This window comes from Lepidochelys kempii, chromosome 2 (genome assembly GCF_965140285.1).
Source record: "Lepidochelys kempii isolate rLepKem1 chromosome 2, rLepKem1.hap1, whole genome shotgun sequence".
In the NCBI taxonomy this organism is placed as follows: domain Eukaryota; kingdom Metazoa; phylum Chordata; order Testudines; family Cheloniidae; genus Lepidochelys; species Lepidochelys kempii.
Genome location: NC_136381.1, coordinates 209,931,805 through 209,952,896, shown reverse-complemented (window position 1 = coordinate 209,952,896; position 21,092 = coordinate 209,931,805). Strand labels below are relative to the sequence as shown.

The 21,092-nt window shown below is 43.2% G+C and overlaps 1 protein-coding gene across 6 annotated transcripts; it reads left to right on the top strand.

The window, feature by feature from the left end:
• The first annotated feature begins 717 nt into the window (after window positions 1–717).
• CCDC126 (coiled-coil domain containing 126) lies at window positions 718–12,630 on the top strand. 6 transcript variants are annotated; one of them, XM_073333717.2, is made up of 5 exons: window positions 762–818; window positions 3,254–3,285; window positions 8,320–8,460; window positions 9,043–9,438; window positions 10,988–12,630. In XM_073333717.2, exons 4-5 carry the CDS (start codon window positions 9,201–9,203, stop codon window positions 11,170–11,172), a joined length of 423 nt encoding a protein of 140 aa, XP_073189818.1. In that variant the 5' UTR covers window positions 762–818; window positions 3,254–3,285; window positions 8,320–8,460; window positions 9,043–9,200; the 3' UTR covers window positions 11,173–12,630. The 6 variants fall into 6 exon arrangements, with proteins under 6 accessions (XP_073189820.1, XP_073189816.1, XP_073189821.1 ...); XM_073333719.2 differs by lacking the exon at window positions 3,254–3,285 and having other exon boundaries at window positions 718–768; XM_073333715.2 differs by lacking the exon at window positions 3,254–3,285 and having other exon boundaries at window positions 735–818.
• Window positions 12,631–21,092: the final 8,462 nt, after the last annotated feature.

Here is a 21,092-nt window from a genome sequence, read left to right as displayed (position 1 = left end):
AGGGAGGCCAACACTAGCCCTGGTGCTGCCCCACAGATGTACTGCTTTCACAATGAAACATGCTGCACTTGGCTGGGCCCCGCCAGCACCCCACAGCCCGCTGCTGAGTTCGGCCAGCACCAACATCAGAGCCACGTATGCCCACACCCAAGGGATACACAGCTTCGGTGGTAACGACGTGCGTTGACCAGTTTGTGGGGTACACATGGCCTGAGACTAATCGGGCATGGGGGAGTTTAACCCTCGCTGAGCCAATGTTTCAGGTTAACCCCCGCTCAGGAACCAGTGGGAAAGTGCTCGACACGCCGCTGAAGGTCAGACACGTTGTTTTCAATATGAAAGCTAAGACCCCGCGCTGCGCGAGGCTGCTACCTAGACACCCGTCCGAGGCGGGCCGCCTGCCCGGCACCTCCTGAGCGGCACAGAACAAAGGCCCGTGCACACACCCACCCACCCACCCACAGAGGGCCGAAGCGCAAGGAGACCCCAGCAAGCGCTGCGGCGGCGGCTCCCGTGCTGCGGCCACGACTTAGCACTAGGCGGCGACAGCAGCGGCCCGGGAACCCACCCACGCGCGCGCCCTCAGCAAGACACGGGGACTTTAGCCCGCAGCCCGCGCGAAGGGGAGAAGCGGCGCCGCGCCTGCGCTTGGCTCGGCGAAGGCTGCGGAATCCGTTCCCGGCATGCGTCGGGCGGAAGGGCTCGGGGGGCGGGGCTGGGGGATGAGCGGAAGCGGGGCGGGGAGCTGGCGTTGTGCCTGTCAGCCGGGTAGGGAAGGGGTGAGAGCGCCGCCGCCGCGGGAGTCCGAGCCGTTGTTGGTAGGGGCGGCCCCGTGCCCCGGGGGGACAGGGCCTGCCCCGTGCCCAAGGGAGGGTGTTTGAGATGGGGAGTGGCAGGGCCGGCCCCGTTTCCCAGGGCGGGGGGGTTTTGAGAGGGGGCAGGGATGGGGAGTGTCAGGGCCGGCCTCGGGGCGGGGGGTGTTTGAGAGGGGGCAGGGATGGGGAGTGGCAGGGCCGGCCTCGGGGCGGGGGGGTGTTTGAGAGGGGGCAGGGATGGGGAGTGGCAGGGCCGGCCTCGGGGCGGGGGGGTGTTTGAGAGGGGGCAGGGATGGGGAGTGGCAGGGCCGGCCTCGGGGCGGGGGGGTGTTTGAGAGGGGGCAGGGATGGGGAGTGGCAGGGCCGGCCTCGGGGCGGGGGGGTTGTTTGAGAGGGGGCAGGGATGGAGAGTAGCAGGGCCGGGGTGGCGGGGGGGGTGTTTGAGAGGGGGCAGGGATGGGGCGTAGCAGGGCCGGCCCCGTTCCCCGGGGCGGGGGGTGTTTGAGAGGGGGCAGGGATGGGGAGTAGCAGGGCCGGCCCCGTTTCCCAGGGCGGGGGGGTGTTTGAGAGGGGGCAGGGATGGGGCGTAGCAGGGCCGGCCCCGTTTCCCAGGGCGGGGGGGTTTTGAGAGGGGGCAGGGATGGGGAGTGTCAGGGCCGGCCTCGGGGCGGGGGGGTGTTTGAGAGGGGGCAGGGATGGGGAGTGGCAGGGCCGGCCTCGGGGCGGGGGGGTGTTTGAGAGGGGGCAGGGATGGGGAGTGGCAGGGCCGGCCTCGGGGCGGGGGGGTGTTTGAGAGGGGGCAGGGATGGGGCGTAGCAGGGCCGGCCCCGTTCCCCGGGGCGGGGGGTGTTTGAGAGGGGGCAGGGATGGGGCGTAGCAGGGCCGGCCCCGTTTCCCAGGGCGGGGGGGGTGTTTGAGAGGGGGCAGGGATGGGGCGTAGCAGGGCCGGCCCCGTTTCCCAGGGCGGGGGGGTTTTGAGAGGGGGCAGGGATGGGGAGTGTCAGGGCCGGCCTCGGGGCGGGGGGGTGTTTGAGAGGGGGCAGGGATGGGGAGTAGCAGGGCCGGCCCCGGGGCGGGGGGGTGTTTGAGAGGGGGCAGGGATGGGGAGTGGCAGGGCCGGCCTCGGGGCGGGGGGGTGTTTGAGAGGGGGCAGGGATGGGGAGTGGCAGGGCCGGCCTCGGGGCGGGGGGGGTGTTTGAGAGGGGGCAGGGATGGGGAGTGGCAGGGCCGGCCTCGGGGCGGGGGGGTGTTTGAGAGGGGGCAGGGATGGGGCGTAGCAGGGCTGGCCCCGTTCCCCGGGGCGGGGGGTGTTTGAGAGGGGGCAGGGATGGGGAGTAGCAGGGCTGGCCCCGTTCCCCGGGGCGGGGGGTGTTTGAGAGGGGGCAGGGATGGGGAGTAGCAGGGCCGGCCCCGTTCCCCGGGGCGGGGGGGTGTTTGAGAGGGGGCAGGGATGGGGAGTAGCAGGGCCGGCCCCGTTCCCTGGGGCGGGGGGTGTTTGAGAGGGGGCAGGGATGGGGAGTAGCAGGGCCGGCCCCGTTCCCTGTGGCGGGGGGTGTTTGAGAGGGGGCAGGGATGGGGAGTGGCAGGGCCGGCCCCGGGGTGGGGGGGGTGTTTGAGAGGGGGCAGGGATGGGGAGTGGCAGGGCCGGCCTCGGGGCGGGGGGTGTTTGAGAGGGGGCAGGGATGGGGAGTAGCAGGGCCGGCCCCGTTCCCCCGGGGTGTCTGTGAGTGCTAGAGTGGGACAGGGATCGAGGGATGAGAGCTGGACTGCCCTGTGCCGGGATATGAGGCGATATAGGGGCTTCGGTAATTGCAGGTCGGTCTGAGATAGGGATTAGGTCATTGTGTGTGTTCTGTGAACTGGGACAGATATAAGTGTGAGTTTGAGAATGCGTACGGGATGGAGTTTGTTATACTAGGTGTTGGGGGTGGTCGCCGTTGTTGAGCAAAGTGAGGTTATTACCTCATTATCATCAGCATTTTATTTGGATTCTTCTTTATAGATGTCTCCTTGGTCCAGGTCATGCTCTTTTCTCTTTTCCTTCCTCCCCTCCCTGCTCCTGCCCACCCAATCTGTACATGCAATGATTTGCTTTTGCTCTGGTTTGTCCTGTTGCAGCAGTTCCTGGTGCTGGACTGTATGAGCACTTGGATTCTGATGGCAGGAGCAATCCCTTTTTACCCTCTCAAATCCCTGTTGTTAATACCAATGTAATGTTCCCTGTGTGCTTGTAAGGGAGTTGTTGCTGACCTCTCTTATCAGTGCCTCTGTGCAGTGTTCTATGGGAGCTAGCTTCCGTGACTCAGCCTTATTCTAGCATGGATCACCCAACTGCACATCTGTGCTGCAATGACCCTGAGTTGTCTTGGAGTGAGTCGGGGTTTTACTATGTGTTGTGCACTGTTAATAATGTATACTTTCCTAAATTGTCCTCTTAGGGATCGCAAGATCTGAGGATTACCAATTTTAGGTATATATACAATTTTAGGTATATATAGAGCCCTTGTTATCATAGAACCTGAGAATGTCACAATCTTTAAATGTATTTATCCTCACAACACCTCTGTGAGGTAAGGAAGTGCTATCACTCTTCTGTGGCTAAGTCCAAATATAACAAGTTATATGAATTATTGTTTGTTTTGGGGAGAACAAGGGATATATTGAGGGAATGATGCATCAAATAGTCAAGTCTTCTCTTACTACCCAAATCTAGAATTTACTCAGGGCGCTAGATTGGTGCTTCCTTAAAAGTAGTTTTGTGTTTCCTTCTGCATTTGCTATAGAATCACAATTTTACCCCATATAATTCCTAAACTTTAAGAACTGTACTATGGCTGCTGTGACTCTGAAAAACTAATGTGTTTGCTGTACTGTAAGGACCCAATCTAACTTTCATAGGGTCCAAGCATGTCACTTGCCAGAAAATCAAAGCAATGAGTCTTCTGTTACTGCTTAGTATGCTATTCCACAGCCTACCATACCACACTGTCATCTGTCTGTCTTTATTGTATGTAAACTTTCACGTATAAAATATAATTCAGTTACTTCTAGTGACAATCTCTTATACCTCCTTTAAATAACATTTTTCTTTCCTTGGAGTTTAACCTTTCAGATATTTATAGATTATTATCATGTCTCCTGTTTAAACAAGCTATATATATTTACCTTTTATTAAACTTTCTCTATAAATCATTCACTCCAACGTTAAACTCCTTTTTTGTACCTCATTATTGGAAAGATACAGATAACTAGAATGGAATGTACTTTTCCAGGTGTGATATAAAGAAGGATTTTCTCTCTGTTCTGTGATAATGACCTGGGGCCTACTTAGGCTAGTTTGCAGCAATTTAGTAATCTGATGCTTTTTCTTGGTGGCTCCAATCTTTGCTCCATAATCCAGGTTACTGTTTGTAAAATAAGCCCCTTAGGTGTTATATTTACCAACACAACCTTCCGAATGTGAACAGATTGTAAACTGATGAAGTTTTAGTTCACAGTTCTGAGAGGCGAGTTGTTCCAGTTAATCTCAATGTAGTATTACCTCTGGATCTAAAATATGATTTAAATATCACTTTTGTTGCTACTAGAGCTGTCAAGCAATTAAAAAAATGAATTGCGATTAATTGTGCTATTAAACAATAATAGAATACCATTTATTTAAATATTTTTGGATGTTTTCTACATTTTCAAATATATTGATTTCAATTACAAGACAGAATACAAAGTGTACAGTTCTCACTTTATATTTATTTTTATTACAAATATTTGCACTATAAAAAACAAAAGAAATAGTATTTTTCAATTCACCTAATACAAGTACTGTAGTGCAATCTCTTTATCATGAAAGTTCAACTTACAAATATAGAATTATGTACAAAAAATAACTGCATTTAAAAAAAATAAAACAATGTAAAACTTTAGAGCCTACATGTCCACTCAGTCCTGCTTCAGCCAATCACTCAGGCAGACACGTTTGGTTACATATACGGGAGATACTGCGGCCTGCTTTTTATTTACAATGTCACCTGAAAGTGAGAACAGGCATTCGCATGGCACTTTTGTAGCTGGTGTTGCAAGATATTTATGTGCCAGAAATGCTAAACATTCGTATGCCCCTTCATGCTTCGGCCGCCATTCCACAGGACATGCTTCCAGATTGATGATGCTCATTTAAAAAAAAAAGTGTTAATTAAATTTGTGACTGAACTCCTTGGGGGAGAACTGTATGTCTCCTGTTCTGTTTTACCCGCATTCTTCCATATATTTCATGTTATAGCAGTCTCGGATGATGACCCAGCACATGTTCATTTTAATAACACTTTCAAAGCGGATTTGACAAAACTCAAAGAAGGTACCAATGTGAGATTTCTAAAAATAGCTACAGCACTCAACTCAAGGTTTAAGAATCTGAAGTGCTGTCCAAAATCTGAGAGGGACGAGGTGTGGAGCATACTTTCAGAAGTCTTAAAAGAGCAACACTCAGATGTGGAAACTACAGAACCTGAACCACCAAAAAATAAAATCAGCCTTCTGCTGGTGGCATCTGACTCAGATGATGAAAACGAACATGCGTCGGTCTGCTGTGCTTTGGATCGTTATCGAGCAGAACCCGTCATCAGCATGGACACATGTCCTCTGGAATGGTGGTTGAAGCAGGAAGGGACATATGAATATCTAGCGCATCTGCCATGTGAATATATTGCAATGCCGGCTACAACAGTGCCATGAGAATGCCTGTTCTCATTTTCATGTGACATTGTAAACAAGAAGCAGGCAGCATTATCTCCTGAAAATTGTAACCAAACTAGTTTGTCTGAGTGATTGGCTGAAATAGGACTGAGTGGATGTGTAGGCTCTAAAGTTTTACATTTTGTTTTTGAGTACAGTTATGCAACACAAAAATCTACATTTGTAAGTTATACTTTCACGATAAAGAGATTGGACTACAGTACTTGTATGAGGTGAATTGAAAAATACTATTTCTTTTATCACTTTTACAGTGCAAATATTTGTAATAAAAATAATATAAAGTGAGCACTGTACACTTTGTATTCTGTGTAAAAAAACATCCAAAATATTTAATACATTTCAATTGGTATTCTATTAACAGTGTGATTAATCGCAATTAATTTTTTTTTGAGTTAAGTGCGTTTAATCGACAGTCCTAGTTTCTACTTCATTTCTGAGTAAAGTATAGAAGAAACAAGAGGAACAATATGAAGATAAGCACAATCCACTTGGAGTGGTATCTCCTCTTGGTGTCATGAGCCTGTGGGTTTTGGTTTGTAGGTAGAACGTGGAAAATTACCACTACTCTTGTCCCATTTTGACCCTCAGGATGTGATCCCCCTGTGTACACAGCGCATTGGCCCCGTGCCTTCTTATTTCTTGTATTGTGTATTCATGTCTAATTTGTTAATAATTTATTTACAGTTATTTTACAGCTCCTGGGAATTATGCAATGGTTTCTGAGTTCTCTAATCTAGTAAACAGGGATATTCCCCAAAACCTTAGTAGATAAGTGCATTTAAACTGCACTCTTATTGTTAGGCCCTTGTGTTCCCTTTCCTCAAAGAAAACTCTTCTTATCTTCTAACTGGTTGGTGATTCAATGAGAGGCTGTGGTATTCCTTCTGAGCTAATTCTGATCAAATGGTTCAGTAAGGTATTGAAGGTCACTCTGCAGCAAAAGATGTCACTTCTAGTAGAAGAGAGATACTGAGGTCATGATCACACGTATTAAAAATCCCATAACACTTTTCACAAGATTTAGGGGTGTTAATCCTTGTATCCTGTCTAAGTTATAACTTGAGTCATTATATGTTGTCTACTGTAATTGCTATAGGCCTGGTCTAAAATATCTGAAGACTAATGGGTACTGGAGATAGTCAGCAAAGAGTTTACAATAGAATTTATCAGGGCTTCTTGGGGTTTAATACTTAGCTGGTGATGCTGAACAAAATTAGCCCTGGTCTAAACTGACTGCTAAAATGTATTCAGCATTGTATAAGTTAGCATGGACAACCCTGTTCAGATGTGGGTGAAATCTAAGTGTGGTGTAGGCCGTATCTTTTCATTTGGATGTGAAGAGGAGTCTTCACTTCCTCTTCTAAACTTTCTCGTTAGGGCTGTTCACTGTTAAACAGCTGCTATATTCCTTCCAAGTGTAGAGGAAGTGATTCTCATACGTAATATTTTTGAAGGACTTTGGAATCCTTTGAGATTAATACTGCTTTGTAAATGTAATACTGCTTTGTAAATGTAAGGTGTGGTTATTAATTTGTCTAAAATAGTGCCAAATCATCTATTTAAGTTTTCAAACATTTTGTCATTGAAACAATCTGTTTTGTCCTTATGGTAGGGGGAAAGGGGCAGGCTTTATCTTGATTATATTCCTGAGCCTTGCATGTGTTACGAACAACAAAATACTTTGTCACTCAAACCACTATGGTCCCCATATTTAGCTCCTTTTTAATGTGATCACGGCTTTACTAAGATACATTGACTACTTCACCTAGTCAAGCTAGCAAGGATAATCCCAGAGGAACCGAAAGCACTGTCTTTGCCTACTGTGTGATTTTTTTATATTATTTTTTAAAATCTTCTGTTGGGTCAGTACGCTGTGTCAGAAGTAAAACACATTGGAAAGAGAAATTTTAACTACTTGTACACTTTAGAGGATTCTAAATTAACTTTGTTAACTCAAGAAAGGTACCTAGACATTGCTGTGGGCAGCCCAATGAAGACCTTGACTTAATGTGCAGCTATGGTCCAGAAAGCCAAGATGTTAGGATGCCAAAGGAACATGATAGAGAAGAATATGGAAAATACAATGCCATTATATAAATCAATGCTGAAGCCTCACCTAGAATATTATGTGCAGTACTGTTTACCTAATCTCAAATGGGATATTGCAGAATTGGAAGAGGTCCAGAGAAGGATAACACCTGATTAGAGGCATGAGGAAAAACTCATTTAAAGAAAGACTGAAAAAATTGGGTTTGTTTACCTTAGAAAGGAGACAAATAAGAGGGGATATGATAAAAATATGTCAAAGGTTGATCCAGAGTTTCTGTTCTCCCTGACATGACACAAAACAAGGGGATGTTTTAATGAAATTAAAAGATGGAAGATGCAAAACTTATAGAAGGAAATATTTTTTTCACACATTATTAAGCAGTAGAAGTCATTGCCACAGGATACTGTAGAGGCCAAATACTGAGTAAGATTGTAAACAAGGATTTTAAAAGGCAAAGTAGCTGCTTAAAAGAAGAAATCTTTGCCTGCCTTTCAAACAGAAGAAGTGACTTTATGTATGTGAAATTTGTGTTTGTATGTATGCTAAGCCACAGTATCCAGTTCCAATCGTTATTTTAGTAATTTTGGGCTTTCAGACATAGTTGCTTACGATTAGGCACTGCTCAACGTGAGGCTCCTCCTTGAAAATGTTGGTCTTAACATAATATGCAGAACTTTATTTGAATAAACTTTGCTTGACATGCAGAGCTTTCTTTGAAGATGTATGGCCGATACTACTCCATACCCTCAGAAGCTGGATATTTGGTTTATAAATACTGATATGTTCCTGCTGATCACTTCCCACCTGAAGTCATAATCTGTAGTGGCATCAAAATTGGTTGCTACGGTAAGGATTATATAACTAATGGATGATTATTAGCCAAAGTGCTATAAGGAGGTGTAACTTCATTATGTTTTATTAAGACACTGACTGTGTTTGATCCTGTACAAAAGCAAATGAGGACCTTACCAAAGAAACTTAGTCTAAATAAATTTTATGTTTAAGTTTCACCATAGCCTTGTGACTTTCAGTGGGGAATAAGCAACAGCTGCAGATGAATTTGCAAGGACTTTTTTTGTGAAAATATGGCATTATAAACAACCCAAACATATTGCTTACAAACTGAATAGTTTCTAAAGGGAAGAGTTTTTTACAGGTTTCTATAAGATTGAACGCAAATGCACTTTAAAAAGTTAATTACAATTACAGTAATTTAAAACTGAAGCAATGATGGTGGCATTGAAGTTTTGACTTGATGCAGAAAAGCTAAAAGACAAAGCTGTAGAAATAAGTGAGGTGGACAGTTATGTTTCTGCACAGATATGAATCCACAAAGAATTTCTAGAATATCTAATAACTTGAAAACTTTTTTGTTCTTTTTCCTAGTGAATGAGCATTTTGACTAATCTTGTAATACTTCAAATTTAGGAATCAGTTGACGTGGAGAAAATGTGTTTAAGATGGTCCACCCAGAAGATTTGTTACTTTGTGAAGATCTTGCTTTTGACGAATATGTAAATACCATGACAACTTCAAATTGAATTATTTTTTGTGAAATCAAGACTCATCTGTTGCCTTCATCAGAAATGTTTTTAACATTTTCAAGAAAAAACATGTCCCAGAAACTGAGTTTGTTGTTGCTGGTGTTTGGATTCATTTGGGGCTTGATGTTGCTGCGCTATACTTTTCAGCATCCAAGGCACCAAACCAGTGCTGAATTGCGTGAACAGATACTAGACTTAAGTAAAAGATATGTGAAAGCACTGGCAGAAGAAAATAAGAACATAATGAATGGTGGTAATGGAGCCTCAATGGCAGGATATGGTAAGATTAAATAAACCTGGCTACACAAACTGTTTTGTTCTAAACTGCCTTTGGTACAGCTTTTAAATCTTATTTTAAATGGTACATGGAACTCTTCAAAGTAATTTTGTATGTGCTGACTGTGTGTTTGCTCATTGATAGGGCTTAATTTTAAGGCATAACTTCTTTTAACACTTGTTCTTTAAACATAGTTGTATGTATTATAGTAATTTGACTGTCAGAATCAATACTAGGTTGTCTTGTTTCTCCACCAATTGGAAATAGAGCTCTGGGGGGTTTTCTCCACAGTAACATGAAGGACTACATTCATAATGTAGGAATTAAATGTAAAATTAAAACACTTCACTACCCAAACACTGTCACTTTGTGTTATTTCTACCTTTTTATTGCTTTTATCTCCCCCCCCCTTAATTTTCTTCTCTTCTACTATTAACAAACAATGAGAAGCAATCATGATGGTAGAATGGGAGAGATGGGGGAATGATTATGTATTTAGCAGAATCTGACCCTTATTTTACAGATGGCAGTAGAGTGCTCCAAATCTTGAGCCTCCATTGTGTTTGCATCAGCATATTCCCCTCTGACTTGACACCACTGTGCCCTGTTACCTGTGCACCCGCTATATGTCTATAGCCTATGCTCATCTAAAATGCAAGAGAGATCTGTGTGTGGTTTACTTATTGAGATCTGTTTAACGTAAACATTGAAAATTTCTCATTTCTGAAAGAATACGTACAGCAAAGTGAATTTTTTTGTTGAATTATGTTGATTACTGCATTGTTTGCTTAGTAGTCTTGCCCATTTGTGTTCTTCCTTCCCACACCGTGATTAACTGTCCTCTTCCACCCTGCTTTTTTTTCTCGATATATAGATAAGTTGATCTAAAAAGAACCTAAGTCTAAATCTTTACATCCAAGAATTTTAAAATAAGAAAGAAACTGTATTCCTTTTTTCTGCTTTAAGAATTACATTGTGTATTACAAAAGTGCTCTACCTTGTCCTGTGGCAGACAGCACGTTCTGAACTTGGAGAATAATTGGAAAGGAACTACAGAAGGAAATAATTAAGATCCATCTTATCTAGGGTGGAAAAACTAAGTGCTTTCTAATGCTGCCAAGTGCCAGAAGCTGTTATACAGGTTGAATTTATTTTGCCTCTACTGCTGCTGTGGGTTAAAGTCCAAAATATTACCCTTAAATAGTCACTTATCTTTTAAAAAAAAAATTGGGGGAGGACTAGGGGAGACTAATGTTATTTTATATTCTATGATTCAATTGGCCAATTCTCAGTTTGCTATTGTGGTAGTATCTTCAAGTATGCAAAAAATAAGAAATAGTACTTTTTAAACATATGGACAGCTAGAATCCATATGTTGGAGAATTAAAGCACACTCTACCTTTTCTCTATCTTCTCCAAACAAATCCAGGAAAAAAGAAAAGCAACCTTTGGAGACATAAGTTAGATGTCCAAATCTGCAAATTTCTCACACACTGCTGATAATGTAAATGAACAGTATTCAATGCTACTTTCTTTGTTTTGTTTTCTTCAGCTGATCTCAAAAGAACGATTGCTGTTCTTCTGGATGACATCTTACAACGTCTGGTGAAACTGGAAAACAAAGTTGACTACATTGTTGTGAATGGCTCAGCAACAAATACCACCAATGGAACTAGTGGTAATCTGGTGCCAGTAACTACAAGTAAACGTGTAAATGCAGCAAGCAATATTAGATAACATACAAGATCACCTTATATTTCTTTATCATCGATTTGATTGGATTCAAGAAAAGCTTTTTACCTCTGGCTAGGCAAAGCAATAGTTGACACTAACATATCGTACACTGTTCTGCTATAGAATGTGCTGAGTACATGCAGTCCCAACTTCTGTACATAAGGTTCTCAGAGGATTAATTTGTTGCTTTCAGAAAGTTCTGTTAAAGCAGTGCTGTACAATATCGTATTTAAAGATATTCTGGTAACTTGGTTGATGTAGTATGCCAAATGGGTGATACTTTATAATATTTGAAGTTAAACTAAAATGGAAAAATATATATTCACTTGTAAAATATATTTATTTAAATAAAAATGTAACATATCTTTTGGATAGATTGATTATATAGCTTAATCATTGTTTGTGTGATTGGTTTTAAACAGGTAACTAAGGATAATGTAATGTTAGAAGATGTGCATTTACAGTACAGTATTTTGTTACTTATTAATTTGCTAGTGATATGTTGAAGATAACATTGAGATGTTTTAAAAATTGCAACCCAAAGAATGTCTTTATTTGCACTACCTGCTAGAATAGCTAGAGAGAATTTATTGTATATTTAAAAAAATCAATTATAATGAAAATCTTAGGTAGCAACACTGTCCAGATATCTTTGCTCCAGAAATAGGTCAGTTAAATTATCAAAGGCAAAACAATCTCTGATATCTTTCTATGAAATAGCTATGTATGATATTTGTGTGTGTATTTTGTAACTTCAGATAAGTTATTTAAGAGATGGAAGTCAGTTTTCAGATATGTGAATATTTGTATTCATTGCTGTTTCTTTTCAATATTTTAGTATCTTGCAGTGTGTGACAAATATAGCACATCATCTTCTTAAGTTACTTTTTTAAACAGGAGGGAGTAGGTAAACGAAGTTGAAGGGAAGCAGAGCATCTTGGCATATACTAAAGAGAAGCATGTGCTAATGGTGTTTTATGAGGGACATAGGTGGGAGCTGAGGTTACGTTGCCTTATATCCACGTTAGCCTTACAGAAATGAAAATTGTAGTGAGGGTGCACTATATTTAAAAATGTGCTTTCTGCATCATGAATGCTAAAATGAAAGTGCCATTCAGTCCTATGTTTTTTAAAACTATATTGAGTGGTTGGGGTTTTGGTTTTTTTTTTTTTTTTAGAATTATGTTCAGGAATTTTTGCTTGAAATATGCTGTGTAATAGCTTTTCAATATTTTATTAAAAAACAAACAAACTGAATAAGACCAGAAGTGCTGGATGACATATGGTCTCACGGTTTTCTGCTTTTCTCCCCGATGATAGTCTGGACTGGTCTAGAGGAAAGTAGAATATATAAATAAAACTTGAGTTAGTGTCCAACTGTTTCTTATTTTGTGTTTGAGATGCTGAGTGTAAACTTTTTTTTCCAGGAAGAAAGAAAATAAAATTGTATTTGTGAAAGTTTTTTGTTTTGTTTTTTAATTAAGTGATTCACTTTTTCCTGTTTTCTACATGTAGTCTCTCTACGTACCTTGAGACTTTAAACTATTGATCTTTGTAGTTTATCACTAATTCTAAAGTCTGCTATTTATCTCATAGGCTATATAAGTAGAAGAATGGGTATAATTCATTTGGTTTTGAAACCCCAATATTTCTCAAAAACTTTTGCCTAGGTTGGAGGGGAGAGAAGAAAATATGACTGTGCAATAGTTTGGGGGGGGGGGGGGAGTTTTCGAAGGCACAGAAGACAGCTAGACACATAACTCCTGTTGATGCATTTGAAAAATCTCCGACTAATCTGAAGGTACGCTGTTTTTCTGGATACTGGTTGATTTCACCAGGCAAGTTTTAGTAATATTTAGTAATGCATATATAAACTGGTCGTTGATTACTCCTCTTGAGGAGCATAAAGTCCAAAAGAAAATTGTCAAGGACTACTAGACATGAGTGGTAAAAGTTTCAAAAGTAGGCAGATGGATCTCTTAGGACATAAGAACGGCCATACTGGGTCAGACCAAAGGTCCATCTAGCCCAGTATCCTGTCTTCTGACAGTGGCCAATGCCAGGTGCCCCAGAGGGAATGAAAAGAACAGGTAATCATCAAGTGATCCTCCCCTGTCACGCAGTCCCAGCTTCTGGCAAACAGAGGCTGGGGGCACCATCCCTGCCCATCCTGGCTAATAGCCATTGATGGACCTATCCTTCATGAATTTATTTAGTTCTTTTTTGAAACCTGTTATAGTCTTGGCCTTCACAACATCCTCTGGCAAGGAGTTCCACAGGTTGACTGTGTTGTGTGGAATAAATACTTCCTTTTGTTAGTTTTTAACCTGCTACCTATTAATTTCATTTGGTGGCCCCTAGTTCTTGTGTTATGAAAAGGAGTAAATAACACTTCCTAATTTACTTTCTCCACACCAGTCATGATTTTATAGACCTCTATCATATCCCCCCTTAGTCGTCTCTATTCCAACCTGAAAAGTCCCAATATTATTAATCTCTCCTAATACGGCAGCTGTTCCATACCCCTAATAATTTTTGTTGCCCTTTTCTGAACCTTTTCCAAGTCCAATATATCTTTTTTGAGATGGGGCAAGCACGTCTGTACGCAGTATTCAAGATTTGGGCATACCATGGATTTATATAGAGGCAATGTGATATTTTCTGTCTTATTATCTATCCCTTAATGATTCCAAACATTCTGTTCCCTTTTTTGACTGCCGCTGCACATTGAGTGGATGTTTTCAGAGAACTATCCACAATGACTCCAAGGTCTGTTTCTTGAATGGTAACAGCTAATTTAGACCCCATCATTTTATATGTATAGTTGGGATTATGTTTTCCAATGTGCATTACTTTTCATTTATTAACATGGAATTTCATGTGCCATTTTGTTGCCCAGTCACCCAGTTTTGAGAGATCCTTTGTAGTTCTTTGCAGTCTGCCTGGGGCTGAACTATCTTGAGTAGTTTTGTATCCTCTGCAAATTTTGCCACCTCACTATTTACCCCTTTTTCCAGATCATTTATGAATATGTTAAATAGGACTGGGACCAGTATAGACCCCTGGGGACACTACTGTTTACCTCACTCCATTCTGAAAACTGACCATTTATTCCTAGTCTTTGTTTCCTATCTCTTAACCAGTTACCAATCTATGAGAGAACCTTCCCTCTTATCCCATGACTGCTTACTTTGCTTAAGAGCCTTTGGCGAGGGACCTTGTCAAAGGCTTTCTAAAAATCTAAATACACTATATCCACTGGATCCCCTTTGTCTACGTGCTTTTTGAGCCCCTCAAAGAATTCTATTAGATTGGTGAGACATGATTTCTTTATACAAAAACCATGTTGACTATTCCCCAACAAATTATGTTCATCTAGTGTCTGACAATTTTGTTCTTTACTATAGTTTCAACCAGTTTGCCCGGTACTGGAGTCAGGCTTAGTGTCCTGTAATTGCCGAGGTTTCCTCTGGAGCCCTTTTTAAAGATTGGCATCTCATTAGCTATCCTCCAGTCATTTGGTACAGATGACAGTTAGTAGTCCTCCAATTTCACATTTGAGTTATTTCAGAACTCTTGGGTGAATACCATCTGGTCCTGGTAACTTATTACTGTTTTTAGTTTATCAGTTTGTTCCAAAACCACCTCTAATGACAGCTTGATCTGGGACAGTTCCTCAGATTTGTCACCTAAAAAGAATGGTTCAGGTTTGGGAATCTCCCTCACATTCTCAGCCATGAAGATTGATGCAAAGAATTCATTTAGTTTCTCTGCAATGGCCTTATCCTCCTTGAGTGCTCCTTTATCATCTTGATTGTTCAGTGGCCCCACTGGTTGTTTAGCTGGCTTCCTGCTTCTGATGTACTTAAAATTTTTTTTGCTATTACTTTTTGAGACTTTGGCAAGAAGCAGTCATTTAAAGTGCCAAGAAACTTTATCTCTGCATCCCTTCATAAGGTGATAAGTACGCAGTCAATATGGGGATAGTTGAAATCCCACATTATTATTGAGTTTTTTACTGTAATAGCCTCTCTAATCTTCCTGAGCATTTCAGTCACGATCACCATCCTAGTCACGTGGTCTGTAATATATCCCTACAGTTATATTCTTATTATTCAAGCATGGAATTACTATCCATAGAGATTCTATGGTGCTGTGTGGTTCATTTAAGGTTTTTACTTCATTTGATTCTCTGCTTTCTTTCACATACAGTGCCACTTCCCCACCAGCATGACCTGTTCTGTCCTTCTGATATATTTTGTACCCTGGTATTACTGTCCCATTGATTATCCTCATTCCACCAAGTTTCTGTGATGCCTATTATATCAATATCCTCATTTAATACGAGGCACTCTAGTTCACGCATCTTATTATTTAGACTTCTAGCACTGGTATATAAGCACTTTAAAAACTTGTCACTGTTTAGCTGCCTGCCATTACATGATGTAACTGAATGGGACTTTTTTTCAGTTGACTGTTTCTCCTCAGATTCCACCTGTATTTTATCATCTTCCATCCTCTCTTCCTTATTAGGACATAGAGAATCTCAATCGGTAGATCCTTCCCTAAGGGATTTCTGAACCACGTGCTCCTCTGCACCTGTCAGCTTTCCCCCCAGCCCTTAGTTTAAAAACTGCTCTATGACCTTTTTAATTATAAGTGCCAGCAATCTGGTTCCATTTTGGTTTAGGTGGAGTCCATCCTTCCTGTATAGGCTCCCCCTTTCCAAAAATTTCCCTAGTTCCTAATAAATCTAAACCCCTCCTCCCTACACCATCGTCTCATCCATGCATTGAGACCTTGCAGTTCTGCTTGTCTAACTGGGCCCTCAGTGTGGAACTGGAAGCATTTCAGAGAGTGCTACCATGAGGTCCTGGACTTAAATCTCTTACCTAGCAGCCTAAATTTGGCTTCCAGGACCTCTCCCCTATGTTTCGCTATGTCATTGGCACCTCCATGTACCATGACCACTGGCTCCTCCCCCGCACTACACATAAGCCTATCTAGATGTCCCGAGAAATCCGCAACCTTCGCACAGCGTAGGCAAGTCACCATGCAGTTCTCCCGGTCATCGCAAACCCATCTATTTATGTTTCTAATGATCAAATCGCCCATAACTAATACTTGTCTCTTTCTAACAACTGGAGTTCCCTCCCCTGGAGAGGTATCCTCAGTTCAACAGGATACCACAACATCATCTGGAAGTAGGGTCTCAACTATGGGATCGCTTCCCTCTGCTCCAGTTGGATATTCTCCTTCCCTGAGACTTTTATCCTCCTCAACAGCACAGGTTGTCAGACCGGGGGTGGGACCATTCCAGTGTCCTGAAAAGTCTTATCTGTGTATCTCTCTGTCTCCCTTAACTCCTCCAGCTCAGTCACCCTGCTTACAAAGCCCGTACACCGTCTCTGAGGGCTAGGAGTTCCTTGCACTAAATGCATATGTCACAGCATCACTGGGCGATGCTCTGGAACTACTCCATACGAAGCCAGTCAGGACTCTGGGGGCACCTCCTCTCCGTGAGCATACTGTCTCCAGGGCAAGAAGCTTACACAACTTCGGACTTCCTGGGGTTGACCTCAGAGCATTCAGCATCCCCTTTTCACACCGTGCACTTCCCACATCAAGTCCGCACTGGCAGGGCTTCTGGGGAAGCCAGAGGGCCCTGCACCCCAGCTCCGCAGTCAGACGTGACTCTCAGCCAACCAGTAAAACAGAAGGTTTATTAGACGACAGGAACATGGTCTAAAACAGAGCTTGTAGGTACAGAGAACAGGACCCCTCAGTCAGGTCTGTCTTGGGGGGCAGGGAGCCCAGAGCCCCCTCTGGGCATCCTTCCATTTCCCCAGCCAGCTCCAAACTGAAACCCTCCTGCCCCTCCTCTGGCCTTTGTCTCTTTCCCAGGCCAGGAGGCCACCTGATCTCTTTGTTCTCCAGCACCTTCAGTTGGCACCTTTGCAGAGGAGGGGCCCAGGCCATCAGTTGCCAGGAGACAGGGTGTCGGCCATTCTCTGTGCAGACAGCATCACACTGGCACTCTAGGGCTCTGCAACAATCACACACCCTAGATACTTAAGAAATGCGAAGGGGAAACGAAGGCACCCACACAGTATTCAGAGAAAACATTAAGAATATTCCCAGTTCATCACAGCACACATACGCCACCTGCCCATAGGGCAGGTAATCATACATGCTGCATTGGGTGCAATAAACTGGGTAGCCCCCACTTTGTTGCTGGACTTCTGCCTGCATTCTCTTTTTACTCCTGTCGCTGGTTCCTTTGTTGTTGTTTTGTTTTTATCACGGGATGTTTTTTAGCTTAAGTTTAAAGAAGTTTAGGGAATGTGAAGTGTATGTAGCCACCCACCCCACATTCCCCCTGTAAACTCCCTTGCAAAACTCCCCTGTTAACCACTCCTGTTCACTGGATCCTTGGGGCCAGGGGTGGCCAACCTGTGCCTGAGAAGGAGCTAGAATTTGCCAATGTATATTGCCAAAGAGCCACAGTATTATCTCATCAGCCTCCATCAGCTCCCCTGCCAGCTGCCCTGCCAATCAGCGCCTCCCCTCCCTCCCTGTACCTCACGCAGGATGCAGGAGGATCTGGGAGGCGAGGAGAAGAGCGAGGGTGCAGCAAGCTTCGGGGACAGGGCCTTGGGGAAAGGGGTGAAGTGGGGGCAGGGCCAGTGACAGAGGCAGGGGTTGAGCAGTGAGCATTGGAAAGTTGGTACCTGTAGCTCCAGCCCTGGAGCCCGTGTCTATGCAAGGAGCCGCATATTAACTTCTGAAGAGCCATATGCAGCTCCGGAGCCACAGGTTGGCCACCCCTGCTCTGGTCGCTTAGGAGCAGGCTTTTTAAAGCCCTGGTCTTCCTGAGTAGCCCCGCCCCCTGGTTAAGGGTTGATGGGTGCTAAAGGGACCAAAGCCTTGTTAAGAAGCTCTCAGCCTTGCCTAGCAGGCCGCTAGGCTCAGCACCCATACGGTCAGCACACAGTCCAGACCACAAACAGACCACACGGTACGTTTCAGTCCAGCAGCAAGCACACCACACCACACCACACCAAACAAACACACACACAACAGACAACAAACTTACCCCAAGGGTCATGTAAGCACTCCTCCTTTACCCGGAGAAGTCCCTCGCAAAACTTCCCTGTTCACTAGCTCTTTGCCCAGGCACTGTCGATAAGGGATTTTGATGACTGATGAGCTTGTGTAGATTTGTGTGCAATCATACAACTATTACAAAGCAGTTCTGTACTTTTGTAGTAAACAGTTGCACTGTCTTTCAGCTTTATGTAATACACGTACTCACTGGATATAGCTTATAAAAATACTAAATATTTAAGGAGAACTTGTAGATAATATATATAACAAATATTAAATTACTTTTGTGGATGGAACAGATGTCTCACTACTGTTTTAACAATACAGTGTTATACTTCTAATTTCAGGTTATGTCAGAAACCACAAAAGAATTGGGCTGTTTCAAACTGGTACAACACAGAATTTATTGATAAATAATTTTTTTAGCTGGTAACTACTCTGAAACCAACTGACTTTTTTTTTTAAATTTTACTGTGGTTTTCTAATGGACCTGAATTTTCTCAATCACAATCTGTTTCATGCCCCTTTTGGGCATAAAGTAATTCACGTATTCTTGCACTTCAATGATTGGCTAACTTGGGCAAGGAAAGCTAGTGAATTCAACACCCAAAATAAAGGTCATAACTTGCTAGGTAGGAATAGATGAAGGAGGAAAAAGTAGTCTTGGCAACTGCTACCTGGAGAGCCAGAAGCACCTGGGAATCCAACACAATCCCCAATATGTTCCAGACCTGATTACTATAGCAAGCACACATGTCCAATCAAGGCAACTGAAATAATCTCTCATTTTCCTCAGTTGCCTTCTCCAATCTGTGAATTACTTCAGTTTTATCCTGTTTGAGTCCGAGCCTGCTAGCCCTCATCTAAGATCCAATCTCAGCAAGCCCATGGGTCATTTGCTCAGTTGTGCTGTCCGTCATCTGAAATGGAGACTTTAACAAACTGCAGCCGCAATGCAACCACCTCTAACAGCTTTATGTAGGTGTGCATAGCACAATGGAGCCCTGAGCAAAAGTTGGGGCCTCCAGCTGTTGTTGTAATCCAAATAATATATGTTGAACAGGAGCAGTGGCAGAGCCTTGTGAAGCCCCATATTAGAGAATCATTGGAGCATACAAAATGTCCCCCTGCCCCCCACCAAAAAAAAGCCCCTCTGGGACCTGTCATGAAGAATCCCACCAACTGCTACTAGGTCACAGATGCGTGCGGATCTATTTTTATTTTTTTTAATAAAGACAAGGATGTAGACCTAAAAGTAAATGTAGCAGAACATCAGTCTCCTGGGCATCCAGTCATGTGCTTTAGCACTACTTTCTCCCTCTTTAATTGGCTCATTTTTTCTTGGGTACAATCCTCTTGTTTCTACAGCTGTTGTTTGCCAGAATCTTTAACAGGGAAAAATATATTAGTTCACCCTGAAAGTACTTGCTAATGGAGAAAACTATGATTTTTTTTAAATAAATGAGAGGCTTAAATTCTATTGCATAACCCAAAACACTCCCCAAAATCAGAATACTCCATGCTACAAGATGGAGATGAACTGAATAAATGAGGTCATTAATACATGAAGTCATTTCAACTGTTCTTTAAATAAGCAGACATGACCTTAGTACAGTTTTCAGTCTGCATCTTTAGGTGCCTAAATACCTTCGAAAAATCTGGCCCTGTGTCCTTCATCAGTCTCATCCTTTTCCTCCTGGTTTGTATTCATAAGCTTTTCTGCTTTATCAGCTTCCAGTTGGTTTCTCAACTTTGAACTAGTTCAAATTAAGAAAATATTGTTTCTGAACCTAGGAGAAATATTGTTTCTGAACCAAGGAGAAAGTCTGGGATACACACTAAAGCTATACACTATAGCTTAATTGAAACTAAAAGCTTTGGGCAAGAGCTTTTCTACACAACAGAACTAAGAAAGTATTTACATTTGCAAAAATGTAAATACCATAATTTGCTCCATTGTACAGATTGAAAATATAGATACTTAATGTAGTACATGATATTGTGACCTTTATAAAACTTGAGTTGACCTCAAAAGTTAAACATGTTTTCTCCCTGACCTATGCAGAAAGGCTAAAAGAAATCGGGCTTGTTTAATTCTGAGAAAAGAGTGGGTGGGACCTGAAACTAGTCTTCAAATATATTAAGGGCTGTTAGTAAGAGGATGTTCTCTATGTCCACTGAAGGGAGGACAAGAAGTAATCTGCTTACTCTGCAACAAGGGAGATATAGGTTTATATATTAGGAAAAACTTTCTAACTATCACAATAGCGAAGTACTGGAATAGGCTTCCAGAGTTCCAAGGGAGGTTGTGAAATTCCTGATGCTGGAAGGTTTAAGAACATGTTGGGTTCTCAGAACATTTTTGCATTTTTTGTGTCAAAATGCAGCCACCAACCCTTGCTGGTGGCAGCTCTGAAAATTTTTCCAAGCCCAAACCTTGCTGGCCCGGGCTGAAGCTCAAAGCCCATTGATCACACACATTGGCCCCATGTGTCTGGTAAGGCACTGCCCAGAGCCCCCATGAGGGTGCACTGTGCAGTGTACTGATCCTCTGCTGGCGGTGCCAGCAAACAAGGCAGCCAGGAGCAACAGCTGGGTACTGCAGGGAGGGACTGCTGCTTTGCCCCTCCCCCCCATTTCTGCCCAGGAGGCTGATGTGGCCACAGAAAAATCTGGTGGCCACATTTGAGAAACGCTGGGATAGACAAACACCTGTCAGCCATAGTCTAGGTATACTTGGTTCTGCCTCAGCCCTGGGGGATGGACTTGATCTCTTGATGTCCTTTCCTGCCCTACATTTTTATGATTCTGTGAAG

Bases quoted from the DNA above. Each gene is read 5' to 3' on its own strand.
- CCDC126 (XM_073333719.2), top strand. From the start codon at position 9,201: ATGTTTTTAACATTTTCAAGAAAAAACATGTCCCAGAAACTGAGTTTG. The intron at 9,439-10,987 runs GTAAGATTAAAT...TGTTTTCTTCAG, and splicing joins AGCCTCAATGGCAGGATATG to CTGATCTCAAAAGAACGATT.